The sequence below is a fragment of the Lytechinus pictus genome, chromosome 3 (assembly GCF_037042905.1).
Source record: "Lytechinus pictus isolate F3 Inbred chromosome 3, Lp3.0, whole genome shotgun sequence".
NCBI classification, from domain to species: domain Eukaryota; kingdom Metazoa; phylum Echinodermata; class Echinoidea; order Temnopleuroida; family Toxopneustidae; genus Lytechinus; species Lytechinus pictus.
In genome coordinates, this window is record NC_087247.1 from 15,366,207 (window position 1) to 15,386,400 (window position 20,194).

General features: G+C 36.5%; 1 protein-coding gene across 1 annotated transcript in view; it reads left to right on the forward strand.

The window, feature by feature from the left end:
- The first annotated feature begins 4,720 nt into the window (after positions 1-4,720).
- The window catches only part of LOC129257751 (microtubule-associated protein 2-like), a 33,732-nt gene continuing 18,258 nt past the window's right edge, over positions 4,721-20,194 (forward strand). Inside the window, exons 1-5 of the mRNA XM_064096490.1 lie at positions 4,721-4,906; positions 8,561-12,621; positions 13,745-13,841; positions 15,969-16,072; positions 19,456-19,554. Coding sequence (XP_063952560.1) covers positions 4,843-4,906; positions 8,561-12,621; positions 13,745-13,841; positions 15,969-16,072; positions 19,456-19,554 — 4,425 coding nt within the window. The 5' untranslated portion in view covers positions 4,721-4,842. The remainder of the gene's footprint in view (positions 4,907-8,560; positions 12,622-13,744; positions 13,842-15,968; positions 16,073-19,455; positions 19,555-20,194) is intronic.

The following is a 20,194-nucleotide window of genomic DNA, read 5'->3' on the forward strand; positions in this document are numbered from 1 at the left end:
ATTTTCTCAACTTTTCTATTGATGGTATTGTATGGTAGTATACTACATGCACAAAAACACATATGAATTATAATATTAGAACTGAAAGAGGAATGAGGAAAAAGGGGGACATAAGCCTGGCTTCTAAAGTTGAGTCGATATTTCAAAACCTGTTGAATCTCTATTCAAAGCAATTAGGAGTTGGGTTTACTGAGAATTTGTTAAGAGAAATAGCATGTTATTACTAGTATGAGCAAATCACATTTTTATCAATTGGTCCAATTCATACATATGTTGAAAGGTAATTATATTGTCATATTAAACAGAATATATGGTTAGAATTCGATTTCATGACATATGAAAGAAATTAAGAAAATATTGAGATGGTATCCAATCTTTTCTGGTACCTCATATGTAAATAATCTGTATTGAGTAAATTTGGTTTGTGCACAGACCATATGATTCATCAGTATAGGATTGGAATCTAATAAATCTCTATCAATTTAACGTAATGCAGATTCAAATCATGCAGAACATCACTTAATGGATAATGTATGACACCTTGAAGAAAAGGATAATCCCAAATCTCCCGATATTGTCTTAACTAGAGAGCGGTGTTGGCTCAGTCGGTAACGCGTCTGCCCGTCGAACCAAAGATCGTGGTTCGAGTCCACCCCGGGCGGATGACTGAAGCCAGTGCGTTGTGTGTAAACGTCTCTCCCATGTTTCATAGATGCAGGCTATGTTACAATGGAAAACACACCGTCCCTCGGATAGGACGTTAAGTGGAGGCCCCGTGTAGAGGAGAGTCATTACCTTTGCACGTTAAGAACCCACTGCACTATTCGTATAAGAGTAGGGGGAAACCCCGGTGTAGTGGTCCACCTGCATTCCCCCCCCCCCCCCATCAGTTATATTGGGAGGAGAGACCTGAGGGTCATAGTGATTCAGTTCGCTTTTCGCCTCCCAGGCACAGGTGACGCCAAACAAATAATAATAATAATAATAATAATAATAATAACCAGCAATATAAAAGGAATTATATTATCTGCCACCATTGTTGATTGAATTAGAGGGACGACTACGAGGAGCCGAACCTATAATGCTAACCCCAGGGCTAATATCTACCCATTTTCATCTATGGCGTCCATCATGAGGGAAGATGCAAATCATGCTGGTCAAATTCCCTAACCATTATTTTGTGACCAGCTTCTTGGTATTGCCTTCTTGCTACTCATTATGTAGTGGTAGACGGCCATTACAAGATAGAGTGAGCGGCAATAACTACCTTATTTGCAATGTGATTTGTGGAGGCAGGAACAGTATTTGACAAGTAGAAGAAGGAAATTGTTTTGTACTGCTTTGATGGTCACAATGGTTGTAAAGTCATTTTTATTCTGAGTTATTTGAATTTAGAAGAGAGAGAGAGAGAGAGAAAACAAGGGAGGAATAAGCATTTATTCATTCACACCCCAAATATATATTTGTTGATACCTGTCATTTTATTGATCAAGAGCAAGGAATAATGACATTTGCAATGAATATTTCAAGCTGATGGTAGGGACAATAATGATGTTGAGAACACTATTCCTCTTTCTGCAGTGTTATGTAAAAAAGTACTATTTTTGAAATCATTATTAAGCAAACTGATAAAAATGACAAATAGCAAACCAAAATAAAAATTTCTTGTTTCTCTTCATAATGTATTCATAAGCTTTTGTATTGTGGTATGAATTATTAACCTAGTTTTGTGAGGAAAACCAAAGACTCAATTTTTTTTCATGATTACGGTCGAAGGCGGCCATTCAGATTAGTCATAACCAGAGAAAACTATTTTTTTAGGGAAATGAAAGACCCGAAGGCTAGATAAATAGAATTAAATTATCTCTGGATGTCAGGCTAGCTATCTGTCTCACAAACCAACACATACTTGAACCAACTGTATTGTGCGATGCATGGTAATAAAGCACAAATCGGGTGTCTCATAATATCTCCACCGTGCGCTAATGACTCGTGGTGAACGGACGAGTGTTTCTATGTAAATGCATGCTGCGGGCATCTGGCTCCTTTGGCTGACTATGCCGGTCGTTCGGGCTCCAGACGTTATCCAATTAATTTCACTCTAGTATGATGGAGGTTGGGATGGGTTGTTGGATAAAGATTGAAGGTCATACCTGGCATGAGGAGCTTTACTGCATGAGTGATTGGTGAGGTATGTGGACACCCCACCCAGCTAACCACCAACCCTTCCCAAATAAAAGATGGCGGATGAACAAAATGGAACATACAGAAACATTGTTATATGAGATGATTTTATTTTTCTTTCTCATAAAGGAATCTTGGGATATTAAGTCACATTAAATGTTTTGCTTGATTCTTTTTCAAGAAGGTATTCGCTTAGAACTTGTGAAAATATATCAAGTGACGTACGATATTGCTTTTTAATAAAGGAACATAATGAAACTATGAAAAATAAATGCAGAGTTAAAAAAAAATATTTTAAATAAAATGAAACATTCTGTGTAATAAAGAAGCCACAGTGATACATTAGTAATGAAATGTGTTGTGTGTCTCTGTGTGGTTTGTATTTCGGGGTAGGTACTAAATTAGATCCATAGATTTTAGGGGGAAAATAATCTTGCTCCGATCATTGGCATGCATGGGCCATTAACTATTCATTCATTCTGCAATGTATAATGGAAAAAAAAATCTTTGCATGACTGAAAAATGTTGGATGCGCCTTGATATCTAGTAAATGATTAGACAAGGTGAATCATTCTCTCACAATTAATTCCTATGGGTAGATGACAGCTTGAAATACGAAGGGGGACATGATTTAAGGTCATCCCTATACAAGGTCCTCCTCCTTATTACTGATAATTGGATGCCAGATACCATTTATACACCCCCTTCATTGAATGGCAGTCATAATAGAGTGATATTAGGGTGGAAGGTTGAGACCGGAGTGTGAAATGGGATGAGGAAATTGGGAGGAGGAGGAAGGGGAGGGGAATGGGAGGAGAGGAGAAGGAGGATGGAGAGGAGGAAGAAGATGGATATCAGGATAAGGAGAGATGAGCAGCCTTCATTTGCCATGTGTCTACATATATATATTTTAAAGAAATGGATTTCCATATTATTATAAGAGAGCCATATGGGCATTATACATCAGGAGAGAGAGAGAGAGGGACCAGACAATATTGATCCATTATTAACATTTGTGTTTCTATTAATGAGGTGACTTTTATGTCCTCTTGTTCGCAGTAGATTGGATTTTGACATTTAATTCTAATTTAGAAATCCACAGAGACAACAAATAAATAGTCAAGGATTTATGAGTATGTACTATCTAGTGCAGTAATTACAAACAAGAAAGAATGAACCTAAAAATGGTGACCTCTTCACGTGCCATTCCTCGAACACTTGGTTACACACAGAATACTTTCACACAATCGTATAGAATCATAATCCAAACTGAGAAAATCAAATACCTATGATGTATGTGCCTCTTGGGAGTGTTTGTACTAAATTAAGGCCAGGGTTCACATACATTAACTCTTTGAATCCTGCATTCTGTAATTCCCGTAGGTTTGTCCAATGGTTCAAGAAGGCAATGGCTTAATACTTGAATACACACAGTGCTTTCATATCTAATGGAGATGTGGAGAGCATTTTTAATGAAGTGATTTACGAGTGGTGTTCACAGATAATGGTTATATAAGCTACTGAAATCCGTGTTTCTGATCGGTTGAGGGATAATTTGACAGTGATTCTCACTGAAAAGATTTTTCATGAACTAGGGTCTCCAGTTTAAGATACGAATGAATATAAAACATAGTGCTGATGAATTCCATCCGTAAGATGTGCGCTTCCACGATCATGTACTATGGTCATTCTAAATTTTATCTAATTTATTTTTTGTTATAAAATTGTTTGTATTGAAATAGTTTACCCAAATAAATAATGTTTTTGTGTAAAATTTTGTTTTTGTAATAATCTAATATTTTTTGGGTAATAATTCTTTACCTAGCAATCATGACATAGTATAATACTTCAATATTTTACTTTAAAGTTGAGGGTGTGGGCATAAAGGTATTGCCCCTCCAGGATATACTGTCTAAAGGGGGTGGGTATACTGGTATTTTACAAACAATTGATTTAAACTGGTTTACACTTGTTTCACTGACTTATGAGTTTGAATTTCAGACGTTTACACATTAAATGAAGCGTGCCAACTTTCTGATGTCTATCTGAATTCATGAAAACCAATTACTTCCCACTCTGAATCTGGTATTGTTATACATTATTGTAAATACATTGCATTTCCATGGATTAAGGATGTATATACAATTTTTTTCTTTTCCAGTCTATAATTGTTATGCTTTTCATTTTCAGTCTTTCAGTTATATCATGAGAACAATGACTACCTTTCAACGAGCTATAAATCACCAACCAGCTCTCCATCTCATTTTGCTTGTGAACAACTGCACGGTTCTTGATTTCAGAGATAACACATGATATCATATTTTATCACCAGCACAGTTTATGGTGATATTCACTATTCTTTTAATATGGGTGAAAACAAGCCATATCATTTATTCCCATAATGCCAATGTATCTCAATTATGATCGTTGATGATCCGTGCCTGGCGATATTTTCCCTTTTCCTTCCCTTTCCGTCTCCCTGTCTCCTGGCAACGGCCTTTCAGGGCATAAATTATTCTCTTCACATCGCCACGAAGAGAGAGGAGAGTATAGAGAGAGTGGTTAGACTGTTTGCCATTTAACTCGTAAGGCTAAAGTGGAGTTCTGCTAGAGGATTTTATCAGACCGGTGGAGCTGACATTTGGGGAATACAAGGGAATGCATATATATATATATGCAAACAACCAAGATACTATTACCTCATATCATCACAGAGGTTTAGGTAAGATCACTACCTGATAATACCATGTGGTTTTGCTTGTACATTCAGGCGATCTAACTATGCGAATCTGCAGGATTTATACATTGTTGCTTGATGATTAGCAGTTGTAAATAGGCCTATATGATGTCATAGGCCAATGTATGTCGTGCTGCCTGGGCACTCAAATGTCATTGCAACGGTTGGTTGTACTGAAACACCAGTATTGGTCTATATGCCATCTCTGATTATTTTGACAGCTATATGGAGCTTGGCCAAGTTTGTTTTGTAATACGATATAGCACAGTGTGTTAGCACTTTCTTTTACTAAAGATGGAGATAATGAAGGATACTCTAACATCGAAATGTAAATATGTAGGCCTATTGTAATTTATAGGAATCATATTCTTTCATTGCACATTACATCATTGTAATGGGTACTACTGAGCTTCTGTAACTGTAGAATGATTGGACTCTGTTTGTTGTTAAACCTGACTATGAAGCATTGTACTTATGAATTACCAACCAGGGGACCTACAGCTGTGAATTCTTTCCAAGAGAAGGGCTGGTGAGGAATCATACCTTATCAAGGTTGCTGGCTGCGTTGACTCTGGTTTGAACTTCAGACCTGTTGTTACAAGACCATTGTGCTCTACTGCTGAGCCATGGCATTCCTTGAGAAATGATGAAAGTCTGATAAATAAGGACAATTTTATAGTATATAAATGATGAATATATATATATATATACCCACACCTGAAATGCTCTTCTTTTTTTAATTAAGGGAAACAAGCATCCATCAGGGGCCCCATTTCATAAAACTTGTTATTGTAACAAACTTTCAATAACAGTTTAAACTTGCTACTGAAATCATTCAATTTGATTGGCTACTCCATAGTATACATGTTATAATAGTTATTCAGCATTTTGTTCTAATAGCAGGTAATCATGTAACTGTATCTGGATAAACTGCAGCTTTTTAGTGGATACATTCTCTTATCAACATTTAAATTGACAACTAGGCAAATTGGAGCATCATAAAATCATATAATATGTCAAGAACATGTCAATGAAAGTAAACAGTAGATCAGTCATCCCACCTAGCTAGCTCCATCTCACCATCTTTTACCATCTACTTGAAGGGGGAGTGGCAGACAGTTGTGTCAACATCATTTTCTAATGATGTTGGCCTAAAGCCAGCGTGTAAGGTGGCAATGGAACCCGTGTTCTCCTATGGTGCTCAATAATCGTAGCATTTGTTTTCAGATTCCTTTTATTTTAAATGATATACAGTCATTACAGAGGAAAGAGTTCCATCTATAGTTTTGATATTCAACATTTTTTCTTTGATGAATTTAGTCAATCTCATTTCTCCTTTGCTTTGATTTGATTTCCTTCTACATTACCTTAAAAAATGTCAGAATGCTGCTGATTATATGTACATGTAAATGTAGAAAGAATATTAATTATACATGGAGGACTACATTGCACAAATTATTCTACCAGCAAAGTGTTGAGGGAAGATCTAAGTCACAAGGAGAATATCTGACCTTATATTAGTGTTGAAAGTTGAAAAGTTCAGATGGTTATATGGCTTATAAATTAAATAAGCCAATTCAAGCATGAATATAATATTCAAATTTTTTACTCCATGTTGAGATGATTAAAAAAAAATCTGTTAATCTTATTTTCAAAACCATATTTATTTTACCAAATAACCCACATACCCCACACCCAACGATACTGAAGATACAAGCAAACAAAATAAATAAGCAATAAATTCCATAGACTATTTTGAGTGTAAATAAACACTTCTAAGATAATAAAGATTGACTTTGGACTTTTTTACTTTGGACTTTGAGAATAGCTTTGAGAATTTCAAAACATAGATATAGATTTCCCGCCCATAAATACAAGGTATTGAAGGTATGCTTATGCTGAGAGAGTGGCTCTGAATCACTGTAAATAGTTGGAAGGTCGTACTTGAAAGTAAGTGGTCAAAATTGCAGAATAATATTACTTGGTAAGTTGTGTACTCTTTTATGAGAAGCTATAATTCATCCCTATTTTCACCAAGTTACAGATGAGCATGCAGGTTTGAAATAAGTTAAATTTGAATAAATCATTTTCAAAGGTTCAGTCCTCAATCTCTTTAATGTATGCATGGTTAATAAATTTCATTTCCTCATATTGGACATATTCTGGATTTACAATGTTCATTTCCATTTTCCTTTCATATTTTCAAAGAAAATGAGCTATAAAGCAAAAACATTTCATAAAAGAAAAAAAAATATTACAGGATGTGTTTTTTTTTCACGAAGTGACGGATAGTATCCACGTGCACAACTATCACTTCATGAAAACGCCAAATTCAAGGAGGCACTTCAGTGGAACAGTAATAAGAATGACTTAAATGACTGCATCATATTTACTTGCTTATACTTAAAGAAAATAATTTTTCATTGTCTTCGACTGTTCCAAACTGAATATTTTAGTCCTGTAACTTAAAAAAAAAGGTCAGGTGACCATTTTGCATAATGACGAACCAGGCTCGATCCATCATTTAGTGAAAATTATATTATATTATATGAAAATAAAAACTATTCATCCAACATAATGCAAGGAACAAAAGAAGACAACAGACACTGGCCACCCTCGTCGTGTGGGGTGACAGTGAAGAATAGATCCCAGATAAAACTTTGTTAGCTATTTTCTATGTCACCCAACAGTAGCAGTCTATACACATGCAGCTTTACGATTTGGGTCAAAGTTGTTTTCATTTGCAACATGAGTGTGTTGTGTTATCCCGGTTCACCTACAGGGCCCCCTCTTTGTAGAAATGCAATCATTCTTATAAACCTTGGAGTAGTCACTCCCGCCTGTAAGAGGAAGTGTCTACTTGGTCTAGGGACCGACTGTTCCGTCATGGTTTCAGGAATGATTGAAGATTGCCAGCTAGACGTGGAAGGAGGCAGTTCTCCCCACTTCTTCTTGTTTGGTTTATTATGATGTGCTAAGCTGTGACCTGAAGCAGTAGCTTTCCCGATGGCTATAGGAACACATTCCATTTATTCAGACTGACTGATGCCGAAAGCTGTTTAATCTTCACCCATGTATTCAAAGGAATATGTCGGATTGGGGGTATTGAGGGATTTATGTTCAAGCTTTTAGCGAAGTACTCTTCACATTAGTAATGATGCACTAGGATTTGCATAGCCTGTCGGTATGGTGGAATTAAAGTGAGTTCCTGGTGAAGTGTGTTCTTTAAAGATACATTGGTCTATACTTCATGTTTCCTTTCTTCTCCATTGCGGTTATCCTAATGTTATTCCATGGTGATCTCCATTGATATCATAGTGTTTCATGTACCAACATGCAAGATAAATGACAGCTGTATTGAGATTTATGCATATCGTTTGTTGACAAGTTGTCATGTTGGCTTACTAAAGTCTCATTCAGACATAGCTCTTCAAGCTTCTTTCACCAAAGCTCGGCAACATTTAGAGATTATTTACTTGGTCCTACAGGCAATCACACTTGAACACAAATGGGAACCAAAGAGAAAAATGTGTTACAATAAAAAACATTATTATTCCTTCCTTGCTGTATTTTGAACATTGTATGCTGACTATAAAGCACTAAACAAACACTGTTCTTTCTTTTCTTACCCATGTACAGATCCATTTGCCTCACCAGATGACCAGCCTATGCCCCAGGCAGAATTGCCAGCAGTACAGAATATCTATGATCTTCAATCCTCTTGGCCACAACAACCGCATGTAGATAATGGAGACACTCTAAGGCAGCCAGAGGAACATCTAAACCAAGAGGAAACCATTCCCGCAAAAGAAATTGATGTTGGATTTGATGACGAAAGAGACCAAGAGTGCCCAGACGAGACACAAGGTTACCCTTATGCTGAACAGAATTTAAAGGAAGGCCCAAAAGACCAAGTTGGTGATTCTGGAAGTGGGTGTTATATAGAACAGGAAGTTGTTGAAAAACAGCAGGGGATACCTGTAGATCAAGAAGATCCATACGGTATAGACAGGGTAGATCATGTTGAGGAGGATGACTTTGAGACCGAAGAAGATACTACCCAGGAGAGTCTGAATCTTAATCTTCAAAAAGCAGCCACAGGAACAGCTGAAGCGACAGATGCAAAAGGTGACCTTCTACAACAAATCCACCTAAATCAACAATTAGCAACAGCAGATGGTAATGTTGAGCAGGTTATTGAAAAGGAAAGTATTGATGAAGAACAACATCTAAATCTTCAAGAAGCAGTAGTAGGAACAGCACTAGCAACAGAAGTGACAGGAGATCATCTAGATACGCAAGAAGTGATGGATGATACTGCAGAACAGGTTATTGGAAAGGAAAAGGACACTGAAGAAGAACATCTAAATGCCAAAGAAGTGTCTGCAGTGGACCATATAAAACAGAAGGATTTTGGTACAGAAAAGGAAACTGTCCATGATCATTTAGAACCTTTAGAAGCAGAAATAACTGATAACATTAAACAGGAATATTCTGATAAAGAAGAGGATCTACCAAAGGATATTGTAGATTCATTTGAAGCGACTCCTGATAATTTAGAGCAGGCTCATTTTAAAAGTGAGGGGGAAACCCAAGAGGGTTTAGTTGATTCTTATGAAACCACAAAAATAGACACTCCAGAGCAAAAAGATATTGAAGAAGAAAGAGAAATTACAAAAGCATACCAAGATCCTTATGATGTTACTGATGCTAATCAGCAAGTAACAACTACATTGCAACAAGAACCCATACAAACCAGTGGAGATCCAGGACTAAATGAAAACGAAGAGGTACAAGCACCTGCGGAAGTCTACCAGGATTATGCACTAGGGACCGTTGAAGCAGCCCCTACAAATGAACAAGAAGTTCATGTAGATCAGAAGGAGTTACAGGAAGAGAGTACACAAGAATACCCATCAGAGAAAGAAGATTATGTTGAGAAGGTGAAAGAAGAAGATATCACACATCTCAGTGAAGTGATTGACATAGGGAAAGATTCAGAAAATCAAGATATGGAGCGAATGGAAGGTGCCTCACATGACCCACAGGGCAGTGTGTCCCTAATAGAACCTACATTTACACAGAAGCCAATGCATTCTGAAGAGCAAGTTGAAAGAGAAGCTATAGGATTAGAGAACCAAGTAGAGACTGAAGAAGAACAAGAACCAGAAGAGCTCCTAGACCCATATGCCCCTGAAAATGCTGATATGGCTGAATCAGCAGTCACTTTACATTCTGAAGATTCAGAACTGCTTGGAGACCAGCCAGCTCAACAAGACATTATTCCACAAGAATATAATGATACATCATTGATAGGAGCAGAAGTTGGTACCAAAGAGACTGGATTTGGATCTTCAGAAATGACTCCATCTGAGGATAAGGATGTAGCAGATAAACATGAAATGCTTCAAGATGATGTTGATTTTACTAAAACCCTAGATAACCAGGCAGAGGGTGGAAATATGCAACTAGAAATGCCAACAGACCCGATTGATGCTGTGTTTAAGGCAAACTCACAAGAAAATCTATTGGGGCTTGATCCCGAAGCTGCAGTTTGTGAAACAAAGCAAGATGAGCCTCCTTCTGAAAACTTAGAACCAGTACTTGAGGGTGATCAACAAGTCACCACATCAAAGTCTTTAGAACAGACTGATGAGGCAACTATACTGACTGAAGAAGCTCAGTCAGGAGTGGTCCATGAACCAATTAATTTTCCTTCAGATGAGAGAGAAGATGTCCACGTTGATCTTTCAAATGTTCAGGATACTGTTGTGTCTACTACAGTTGATGCAGAGTCTTTCCAAAGTGGAAGTGTTATAGAGTCGCCAGATTCACTTGTATCTCGAGGTCTTTCAGAAGTTGATATTGAGCCTTCCCAGCAAAGTGCTGAATATACTTCCATCCAAGATGTTCCTGACAATGTCCAAGAGAGTGGTCATTACGATGGTGGTGAATGTCAAGAAGAAATAATAGGAGCTGACAAATCTGCAGAACAACAAGTAGAATCCAGCAGAAGTGAAGAAGAGTATGAAAATGAAACATCAGAGCCCACTTCTCAGGGCAAAGCAGCCAATTTGCCACTCCTGGACTTGGGTGATGGTCCTGTGCAGAGTTTATCCATTGCAGATGCCGACCAATCTCCTGGCCAGCGATCATTTGAAGGATCATTCTCTCCCATTGAGGATAATGTTGCAGTTTCCTTGGCCTTAGAGGATCAGTCTCATGTGGTAGAAAGTAAGGATCAGGAAGAAAGTGATGACGATGCTCATACTGAGACCACAGAGGTAGAAACGGAAGTGCATGAAGACAAGGTTGAACAAGAAATTCAACATGAGGAAGAATCAACATACAATACTCTTAAAGAAGTGCCTACTAAAGCTGGTGGATCTGATGAAGTATCCTATGACAAAATCTTAGATGAAGGAAAGGATGCTAGTGAAGCTGCCGAATCTCAAATGACTAGTTCCAATATAGATAATGATGGCCTTGTCCCAGATCATGCAGAAATCTCACCTGAAAACCCTGATACTATGCAAACAAAGGTGGAGACATATTTAGATGATAATGAAAAAACAAGTGAGGAATACAACCAGGACCATCACCCTCAGCTACCAGAAGACTCCATGGCTAGGGCTGATGTTGAAATAGAGGAAAGTATGAACATCTCTGCTGCGGCGGAAGCTTCCCAAGAAGTATCTCCTGAGGTTGGTGATCAAGAAACACCAGACATAGTAATGCAGGAATATTCAGAAGAAGTGGAAGCTGAGCAAAAGTTACATGCTATCCCAGATGTTTCCACAGATGCTACACTGCAGAACACTGCTGATAAACTACTCGGAGAGCCAGAAGTGGCTGATGCACTTATTTTGGAAAGATCCAGGGGAAGTGCTACACCTCCTAACACACCTGAAGTAGTATCATCCTCTCCTCCGGAAATGATTACAGAACCTCATCAGGAATTGGTTCGGGAGCCTATTCGAAGAGAACGTGAAGCAGTTGGTGATCAAATAACTTCTGAAGCTGAGCAGCTTGCACTCTATGATGACCAGGTAGTTCAATCTGAACAAAAGCAAGAACCTCCAGCAGAAGAACCTATTCAACAAGTAGATGAAAAATTGGCACCAGAGGAACACCATCCTGCTGCTTCCATAAGTGAAGACAAACAATCTTGCACAGAAGTCACTGCACCAACTATTCCCTTAAGTGTGCAGACTCCAGAGGTACCGAAAGCTGCACCTGCACATGTTAAAGCCAAGGATGGAAACATGAAATCCAGTCCAGCTAAGCAAAGGAAATCTAAAGCTCCAACTGATGTCAGATCACCTTCTAAAAAGACCATCCCATCTGCAGCACCAAAATCAAAATCGGCTGGTAAACCAAAAGGATCTGAGACACCAAAGAAAACAGCAGCTCCTTCAAGATCACAACCAAAAGCAACTGCTCCAGCAGATCAAAAGGAAACAACAAAAGCACCATCGAAGTCCCCAGCAAAGATACCTTCAAGGACACCAACAAAGTTACCAGCGGCTAAGGCACCAGTAAAGGCTTCTCCTAAGGTCTCAGCACCTTCTCCAGCTAGGCCCACATCAGCCAAAAAGACTCCAGGACAAGCTTCTGTTGGTGTCACACATACAAGACCGAAAACAGTTCCTCCAAAGATGGATTCAAAGCTTAGTGAAAGTAAACCAAAGCAAGATAAGGTATAATAACTATCTTGGCAATGAATTTTTAAATGGAATGTGTTCACTCAATAAAAGTTTCAAGATGTGATGTCAGTTTTATTCTCGCTAAGCAATATGAATATTTAATATCAAAGTGGTCTTACTCTGTAATACCACTACCATAATTGTTCCCCCTTTTAATTAACAGCTTCCTATGATATTAACGTTGCATTTAAAACTATTGCCTCATTCTCAATACAATCATGAACGTTAGCCATAATCTACATCCTAGAACACAATTGGAACCATCATTTTTGGACTTCACAAAACGATAGTTTGTTAATATTTATATCCCTCCTGTACCTATTCAGTATTATACTTAATGTTATTAATGTGATAATTCACTAAATTGTATTGGTGTTATCACAGGATATGCATTAATCTTTGCAAAGTCAAAAGTTCAAGCTAATTTGTAGTTTAAAAGTAAAATGTAAAGAAATGTTCATCTTATTTTCAATAGAGACATTTTCTTTGGTTTGGTAGATATATATTGTGTTTTTGAAGAAAATGAATGCCATTTTGCAATATTACTCTTTTGACCCAGGAATTATATCAGTGGCAACATATATGTTTTTAAAATCATATCATTGTCATATATAAGAACAGTGTTGTTATTGCTTAAACAACAATGGAGGAACTGAAGGATTGTTAAAAGTCATTAATAGGAAATTTTGTGTGACATACATTTTAGTATAATTCTTGAAAGTACACATCCTCATTTTTGTTTCATCTCAAAAGGTCTAGAATAAACACATTAGTTGGTTTGTAGAGTGTATTTTTAGAAATTCTATGAAACAGGACACTTGCATAAAGTTTGTTTTCAATAAAAAAAAACTAAAATTAAGTTTAAACTTTAGGAAATCATGCAATTTAATTAGCTGAGATAAAATTCATTAAATTCTTTAAGTTTGAATGAGGTTATATAAAGTAGGGTCTCAGTTTGAAGTCCAATTTTTTCAGATTATAGTTGGCTTTTGTGGTGAACGTCAAGTTTGAATCCACCATTTTGATAAATGATAATATGATTTCTTGAACATGTCTTTAACTGAAAATTAGTATATTTTTCATGAGTTCTGATATTTTCTAATAAAATCTCTCTCAGGTCAAGATGTCAGGAGTGAAGCAGAAGACAGTTACTACGGTAACCAAGACCACACATACAGAAGTAAAATCTGCAAAGTCATCACCAAGAAAATCAGGTCAGTTCTTTCAACATTGTTGTGGATAATACAACAAGTTAATCCCTTTTTTTGCAAGCAATCAGAAAAATCAGCATTTTTTTAAACAAACATTAAGGAAAATTTCATGTAATGTGCTTGATAACAAAATATTTATAGTTCAGTAATAATTGAAAGTTAAAACACTCTAGGAATATTTCATCTTCATTCATTTAATATGATTTTTTTTTTACATTTGCTTACAGATTGCATATATTTCCAGACCCAAATCCCCTTGTGTCTTTATTGCATGCACATACATTGTGTGAAGGAGTGACTGAATAAATTCAATGAAAGGGGAAATAATAATCTGTTAGCGCTTAGTAATGTACAATCTATGTCGTGAGAGCATTATGAATAACCAGATTATCATTTTAATCATGTTGATATTTAGTTCGAATAAAAGCCTCATGCATTTAACGTCCATTGTGCTCCCTACTTTAAAATGAAAATTCATTGATTCCCATTCCTCATTGTCTGAAAATATATTCTCAAAAGACGATTATAAGTTACTATTATAGTAACTTGGTAATCCTTTACTTTTTTAGGTTGTTACCATTGGATAGCAAATTATTATTTTAAACGAGAATGAAACTCTTGGAGCAAGTTAGCTTTTGTGAAAGCAGAAAAATCAAAGAATAAGATCAACAAAAGTTTGAGTAAAATAGGACTAGCAATAGAAGAGTTATGAGCATTTGAATGTCGAGATCACTAATGCTATGGAGATCCTCCCATTGGCAATGCGACCAATATCTATGATGTGACAGATGAACAACTCTCCCCTTTTGGGCACTGAAAATATACCCCAAAACATTTCTTTTTGCTCATTCTAATCATATGACAAACGATTCATCAATGATATAATGTTGTGAAACCTCTGTACTTGTCCTCTCATAAAGAGAACACCTCACCTTGTGATAGACTCTATAAAAATGAGAATATAAGTGAAATAAGTACTAAAGTAATGAGGGAGTTGTACGTGTGTGACATCACAGATCTTGGTCGCATTGCCAATGGGAGGATCTACATGGCATTAGTGATCTCAATATTCAAATGCTCATAACTTTCTTATTATTCATTCAATCTTCCTCAAACTTTCAACAATATGTTTCTTTGATTTTTCTCTTTGATATGGATTCAGCTGGTTTCAAGGGTTTCATTCTCCTTTAACCTTTATGCAATGGAGCTTTGAGCTCTATTTCAGAAAAAAAAATTGAGGTCTGAAATTTTCACTTCTCACAATCCCAGTGGAATTCTTATTAACTTAGAAATACTATAGTGTTTCAATGTTACTATGTTAAATATCGGACAATGACAATCAGTGCTGATTATTTGATTTCATAAAACTATACTGTGCATGTTAAAGGACAAGTCCACCCCAACAAAAAGTTGATTTGAATAAAAAGAGAAAAATCCAAGAAGCATAACACTGAAAAATTCATCAAAATCGGATGTAAAATAAGAAAGTTATGACATTTTAAAGTTTCGCTTAATTTCATTAAACAGTTATATGCACATCCTGGCTGGTATGCAAATGAGGAGACTATGACGTCATCCACTCACTATTTCTTTTGTATTTTATTATGTGAAATATAAAATATTCTAATTTTCTCCTCATGGTCAAGTGATACAACGATTAATTCCTCCCTGAACATGTGGAATTAGCATTGTTTGATAATATATGGTTCAGTCAAGGTGGTCCTTATTGTCAAATCTATAAAAAATGAAATGTTGTATAATTCAAACAATAAAAAAACAAAAGAAATAGTGAGTGATGGACATCATCGACTGACCCACCTAGTTGTGCATATCACTGTTTTGCAAAAAATAAGCGAAAATTTAAAATGTCATAACTTTTTTATTTTACATCCGATTTTGATGAAATTTTCAGCGCTATGCTATTTTGATTTTTCTCTTTTTATTCAAGTCAGCATTTTACCTTGGGTGGACTTGACCTTTAATAAAGCATTCATAGCTGATGTAAGTCAGTCGGTCATCTTATTTCTAGTTTTTACCAAAGTTTGATACCCTCTGTGCTCTAAGGTATATCCCTCTCCAATAATAACTCATCAATTTGTTCCATCTCTCTTTTCAACATTTGTCGTACAGCTGATGGAGATTCTCCACGAGTCAGGCATTCTCCAGGGCGGAATGGTGTCTCATCAAAGATAGGCTCTCTAGACAACAGCAGGCATTCACCTGGAGGAGGAAATGTAAGTATTATATGGGGGGAGGAGAAAGATGGGGGAGGGGAAGTGGGGGGGGGGGGGTCATTGGAGAGTCAAAAGGGTCACTTGTAAATAAATGTGGTACCCTTAAAGTGCTCCAAATATCACTCAATTGGCTTCTTAAGTGCACAGAGGGCCTTTTCTTCTAGTAAAATTTGTCTTCTTTGCCATTTAATAGCATTTAGATGATTACATCTGTATATTACACATATACTTCTATGTTTATACTTACCTTAAAAAGCCTTTAGAATTCATCCTGTACATAACTATTAATAAAAAATATAAATGCAGTTTACCATGAACTATATAAACCCCTCAAAAAAAGTTTGGAAATCTGTGTTTGGCCATTAATTTCTCCCAACTCCCAATTTTACACAATGCATATTTTACATCATTTAAAAGATCATTTAATTTTCTTTAAAATGATACCATGCTTGTTATGATCATGTTATCACGAAAAGAGCAGGATTCAAAAGTATTGGATGAGGTCTGAATTGAAAAGCTGCAAAACAAGCAAAAAAGTTTGGAAATCTGAGTTTGGCCATTAATTTCTCCCAACTCCCAATCTTACGCAATGCATATTTGATATCATTCAAAAGATAATTCAATTCTCTTTAAAATGATACAATGATTGTTGTGATCATGTCATTACAAAAAGGGCAGGATTCAGAAGTGTTGGATGACGTCTGAATTGAAAAGCTGCACAACGATCAGAAATAGTCATGAAGAACATGATTCTTTTGTCTGTGTCAATAGAGATTCAAATCCATTCAAATCAAGCCCCTGCTTCTGTAGTGATGGTTCTGTGAGATAACATGGTTTGAGTTGTGGTTTGAAATACCCATGCATGTTTGTTATGTGTTTGCTTGTGCAGAGGTGTGTTTGATTCCATGTTAATGTTGATGTTAAGGTGCATGAAAATAATTAAAAGAAACCTCTGAGAAACTCATTCATCACCACTGAAAAAAGAACAGTGACTTTCAATATTGTGTCATTTTGGAACTTTTGAAGTTTGACCTTGCCCCACATTTCAAAGCACTGCACCTCAATGTGAACAATAATCACATCATATATAGGGTATCATTTTAAAGAAAATTAAATGAACTATTCATTGATATTAATTACACATTGATATTTACTAAAACCGATGAGGAATTATCGATCAAAGTCAAAAGAAACCGCTGAGAAACTCACCACCACAGAAAAAAGAACAGTGACTTTCAATATTGTGTCATTTGGCAACTTTTGAATTTTGACCTTGTCCCACATTTCAAGGCACTGCACCTCCATGTGAACCATAATCATATCACGTTGGGTATCATTTTAAAGAGAATTAAATGTTATATTCATTTATATTAATTACACATTGATATTAACTAAAACCGAGGAGGGATTGTCGATCAAAGTCAGATTTCCAAACTTTTTTTGAGGAGTTTATATACTAATATATTTATACATTGTTTTGAAATGAAAACTAAATGTAACAAATTCCTTTCAAGCTGTGGATTAAACTGAATTCTTAGTATTTTATGGTCTAAATTAATGCAGTTTATCATGACATTTTTATTCAATTAAAACATAATTGTTCTTAAAATGAAAACTAAATATTAATAGATTCCTTTCAAGCTTAACTGGGGACAAGTTGAATCCCTGGGAGCTGGGGGTCAATAATAACAATAGGGGAAACACCTCCCTGTATACATGAATGGGTAACAATGGATAACAAGATCTGAAGCTACTATTGTACAGAGGCGTTTCGTTTGTGTCCCCCTTGAACGATTATAACTGTGCACAGTTAGAATTAAGCTTCACGCAACATACAACAGTGGCACACATGTATGCTTCCAATATGGACCCTTTCATGGGTTCCCTACAGCTTTGGGGTTTTTGAAGTAGCGTGATAGTAGCTTGTCCACATGCAAGGACGAGGTTTGAATTTCAAATGATGCCAGTGGACGATCCAGAAACATTGGCTGCAACACCACTGCCGTATAAGCCAACCAAACCAGAGGTGACTTATATGACCTGTTTATTATTCATATTATATACTGTGTTCTTGGTCATTCCAAGGGGGATAAGCTCCATGGTATTTGAAATAGTGAGCATATGATAATGGTTAGGTGTACCATTTATCACAAACATGTGTGATTTCAGTGATGATGAGTGATATTTCACAAGCTGGAGCAGTGGACTTGTTGTAAAATTACAATTATCCTGTGTTGGTTTATTATGCTTGGTTGAAGGGTAATACCAAACACCCCTAATAATACCAGCTACTGGTATATATCAGGGGTGACAAAATGCATTGAGGTCTGGTATAATTGCATGGTATATGTCATATGTATGCTGATTATGAACTTATGCCATCAAAATAAAATTATCATGAAATGAACTCTTATCACATTACAGCCATCATGGTGGTAAGTATATTATTATAACATGAGTTCATCTGCTAGTTTGACACCAGATGACGATAGTGACAGGTCCAAAGATGAAGCTAATGATCTCTAAAACCTAACAGCCAAATAGTGCTGTAGATCTGCATGGCATTGAAGTGAATACCTTAAAAAAACAAAAGGTTGAGTAATTTTTCAAAGAAGAGAGAAATTTCATTTCTCCATCACGTTCGATGACAGAGATATCTCTTGCTGCGTGGAAAATGTGTTTCTTACTTAATTCAAATCATTTTCAATGGTTTGAGGTAAGAATGGCAATCTTATTTATATTGTATCAATCTAGCTTTTCTTAGGCAATCAAATGATAGATGTTTGTCGCAAAAACAGCCTTAGACAAGAATATCATTGCCATTGGTATTAATCTCACTGTCATTACACATCATTGAGTGGAGGAGCCGTGGTGTAGTGGTTCTGACTCTCGCCTTGTAAACAGAGGGTCGTGTGTTCGAATCCCAACGCGGTCTGGCGTCCTTTGGCAAGGCGTTAATCCACACTTTGCCACTCTCGACCCAGGTGCTAAATGGGTACCCGGTAGCATGTGAAAGTCATTGTAGCTTGTCCAGTACTGTGTGCGCCTCACCGGTGACTGACTGGAATACTCCCCAGGGAGTGGAGGATGTGCACACATTGTGTGCGGGAATGACTGATTGAATCCGATGACCGGGGTAATAATTATATATCTGTAAAGCGCTTAGACACGTCGTTCCGATGTATTAAGGGCTATATAAAAACGGATTATTATTATTGACCAAGTTTTATAGCAGTAGATTTGAACAGTCATTAAGGGGATTGACAAATAGTGTCACACACCCACTCGAATAGCTTGCCTGGATGGGCCAAGTATTCATTCTTCACATATTTTGAAAAAGTTGCAAATATTTTTTTTTCTGTTTTGCTTCTCCCACCATCCAGGTGAGGATTCAGTCAGAGAAAGCCAACTACAGCAAGGTGCAGTCAAGATGTGGTTCCCTTGGCAACGCAACTCACAAAGCAGGTGGTGGAAATGTCAAGGTAATTATCAAACAGAAAAGCACAGTTCAGAGGAAAAAATGAACCAAATATTCAGAATAACATTGGAAAATACAACTTTTCCAGACATATATATGCCAATAAAAAAAATCAATTCATTTAGTAATCAATTCTAGATAAGAATCTTGCATGACGTGGCACCAGGATTGTAGGGGCAAATTATTGTTAACCAATAATAGCCTGCCCCTCCGATATTATTTATGATCTGCACATTCCAATAAAACAACTCGTGTAATCGGTAGGCCTACATGTCAAGACTTGAAATAAAATGTGGATGTAGGAGGAAGATGGCCTAGATCACAAAATTAACAATTTTCTAACAAAGTTCCCCCCCCCCCAATTTGCACTCTCCTGTTTTCAGGTGAAAATAAGTTTCATTGCTTTCCAAATTCTAAAGCGGGAAAAGAAGGAGTGATAATGTACTATTGTTTAAGAGCAGTAATAGCAATGAGATAGATGGTTAAAGTGATTGGTTAACATTGTTTGACTTTTAAAAAATCTGAGCTAGAAGGTCACACTTGTCACCTGTGTCTGTGATATGTTACAAAAATGAAGCCCAGAAAATATTGCGTTCAAAAATAATTATTTAGTGCTTCAAAAATTGAAATATAAAGTGACCGAA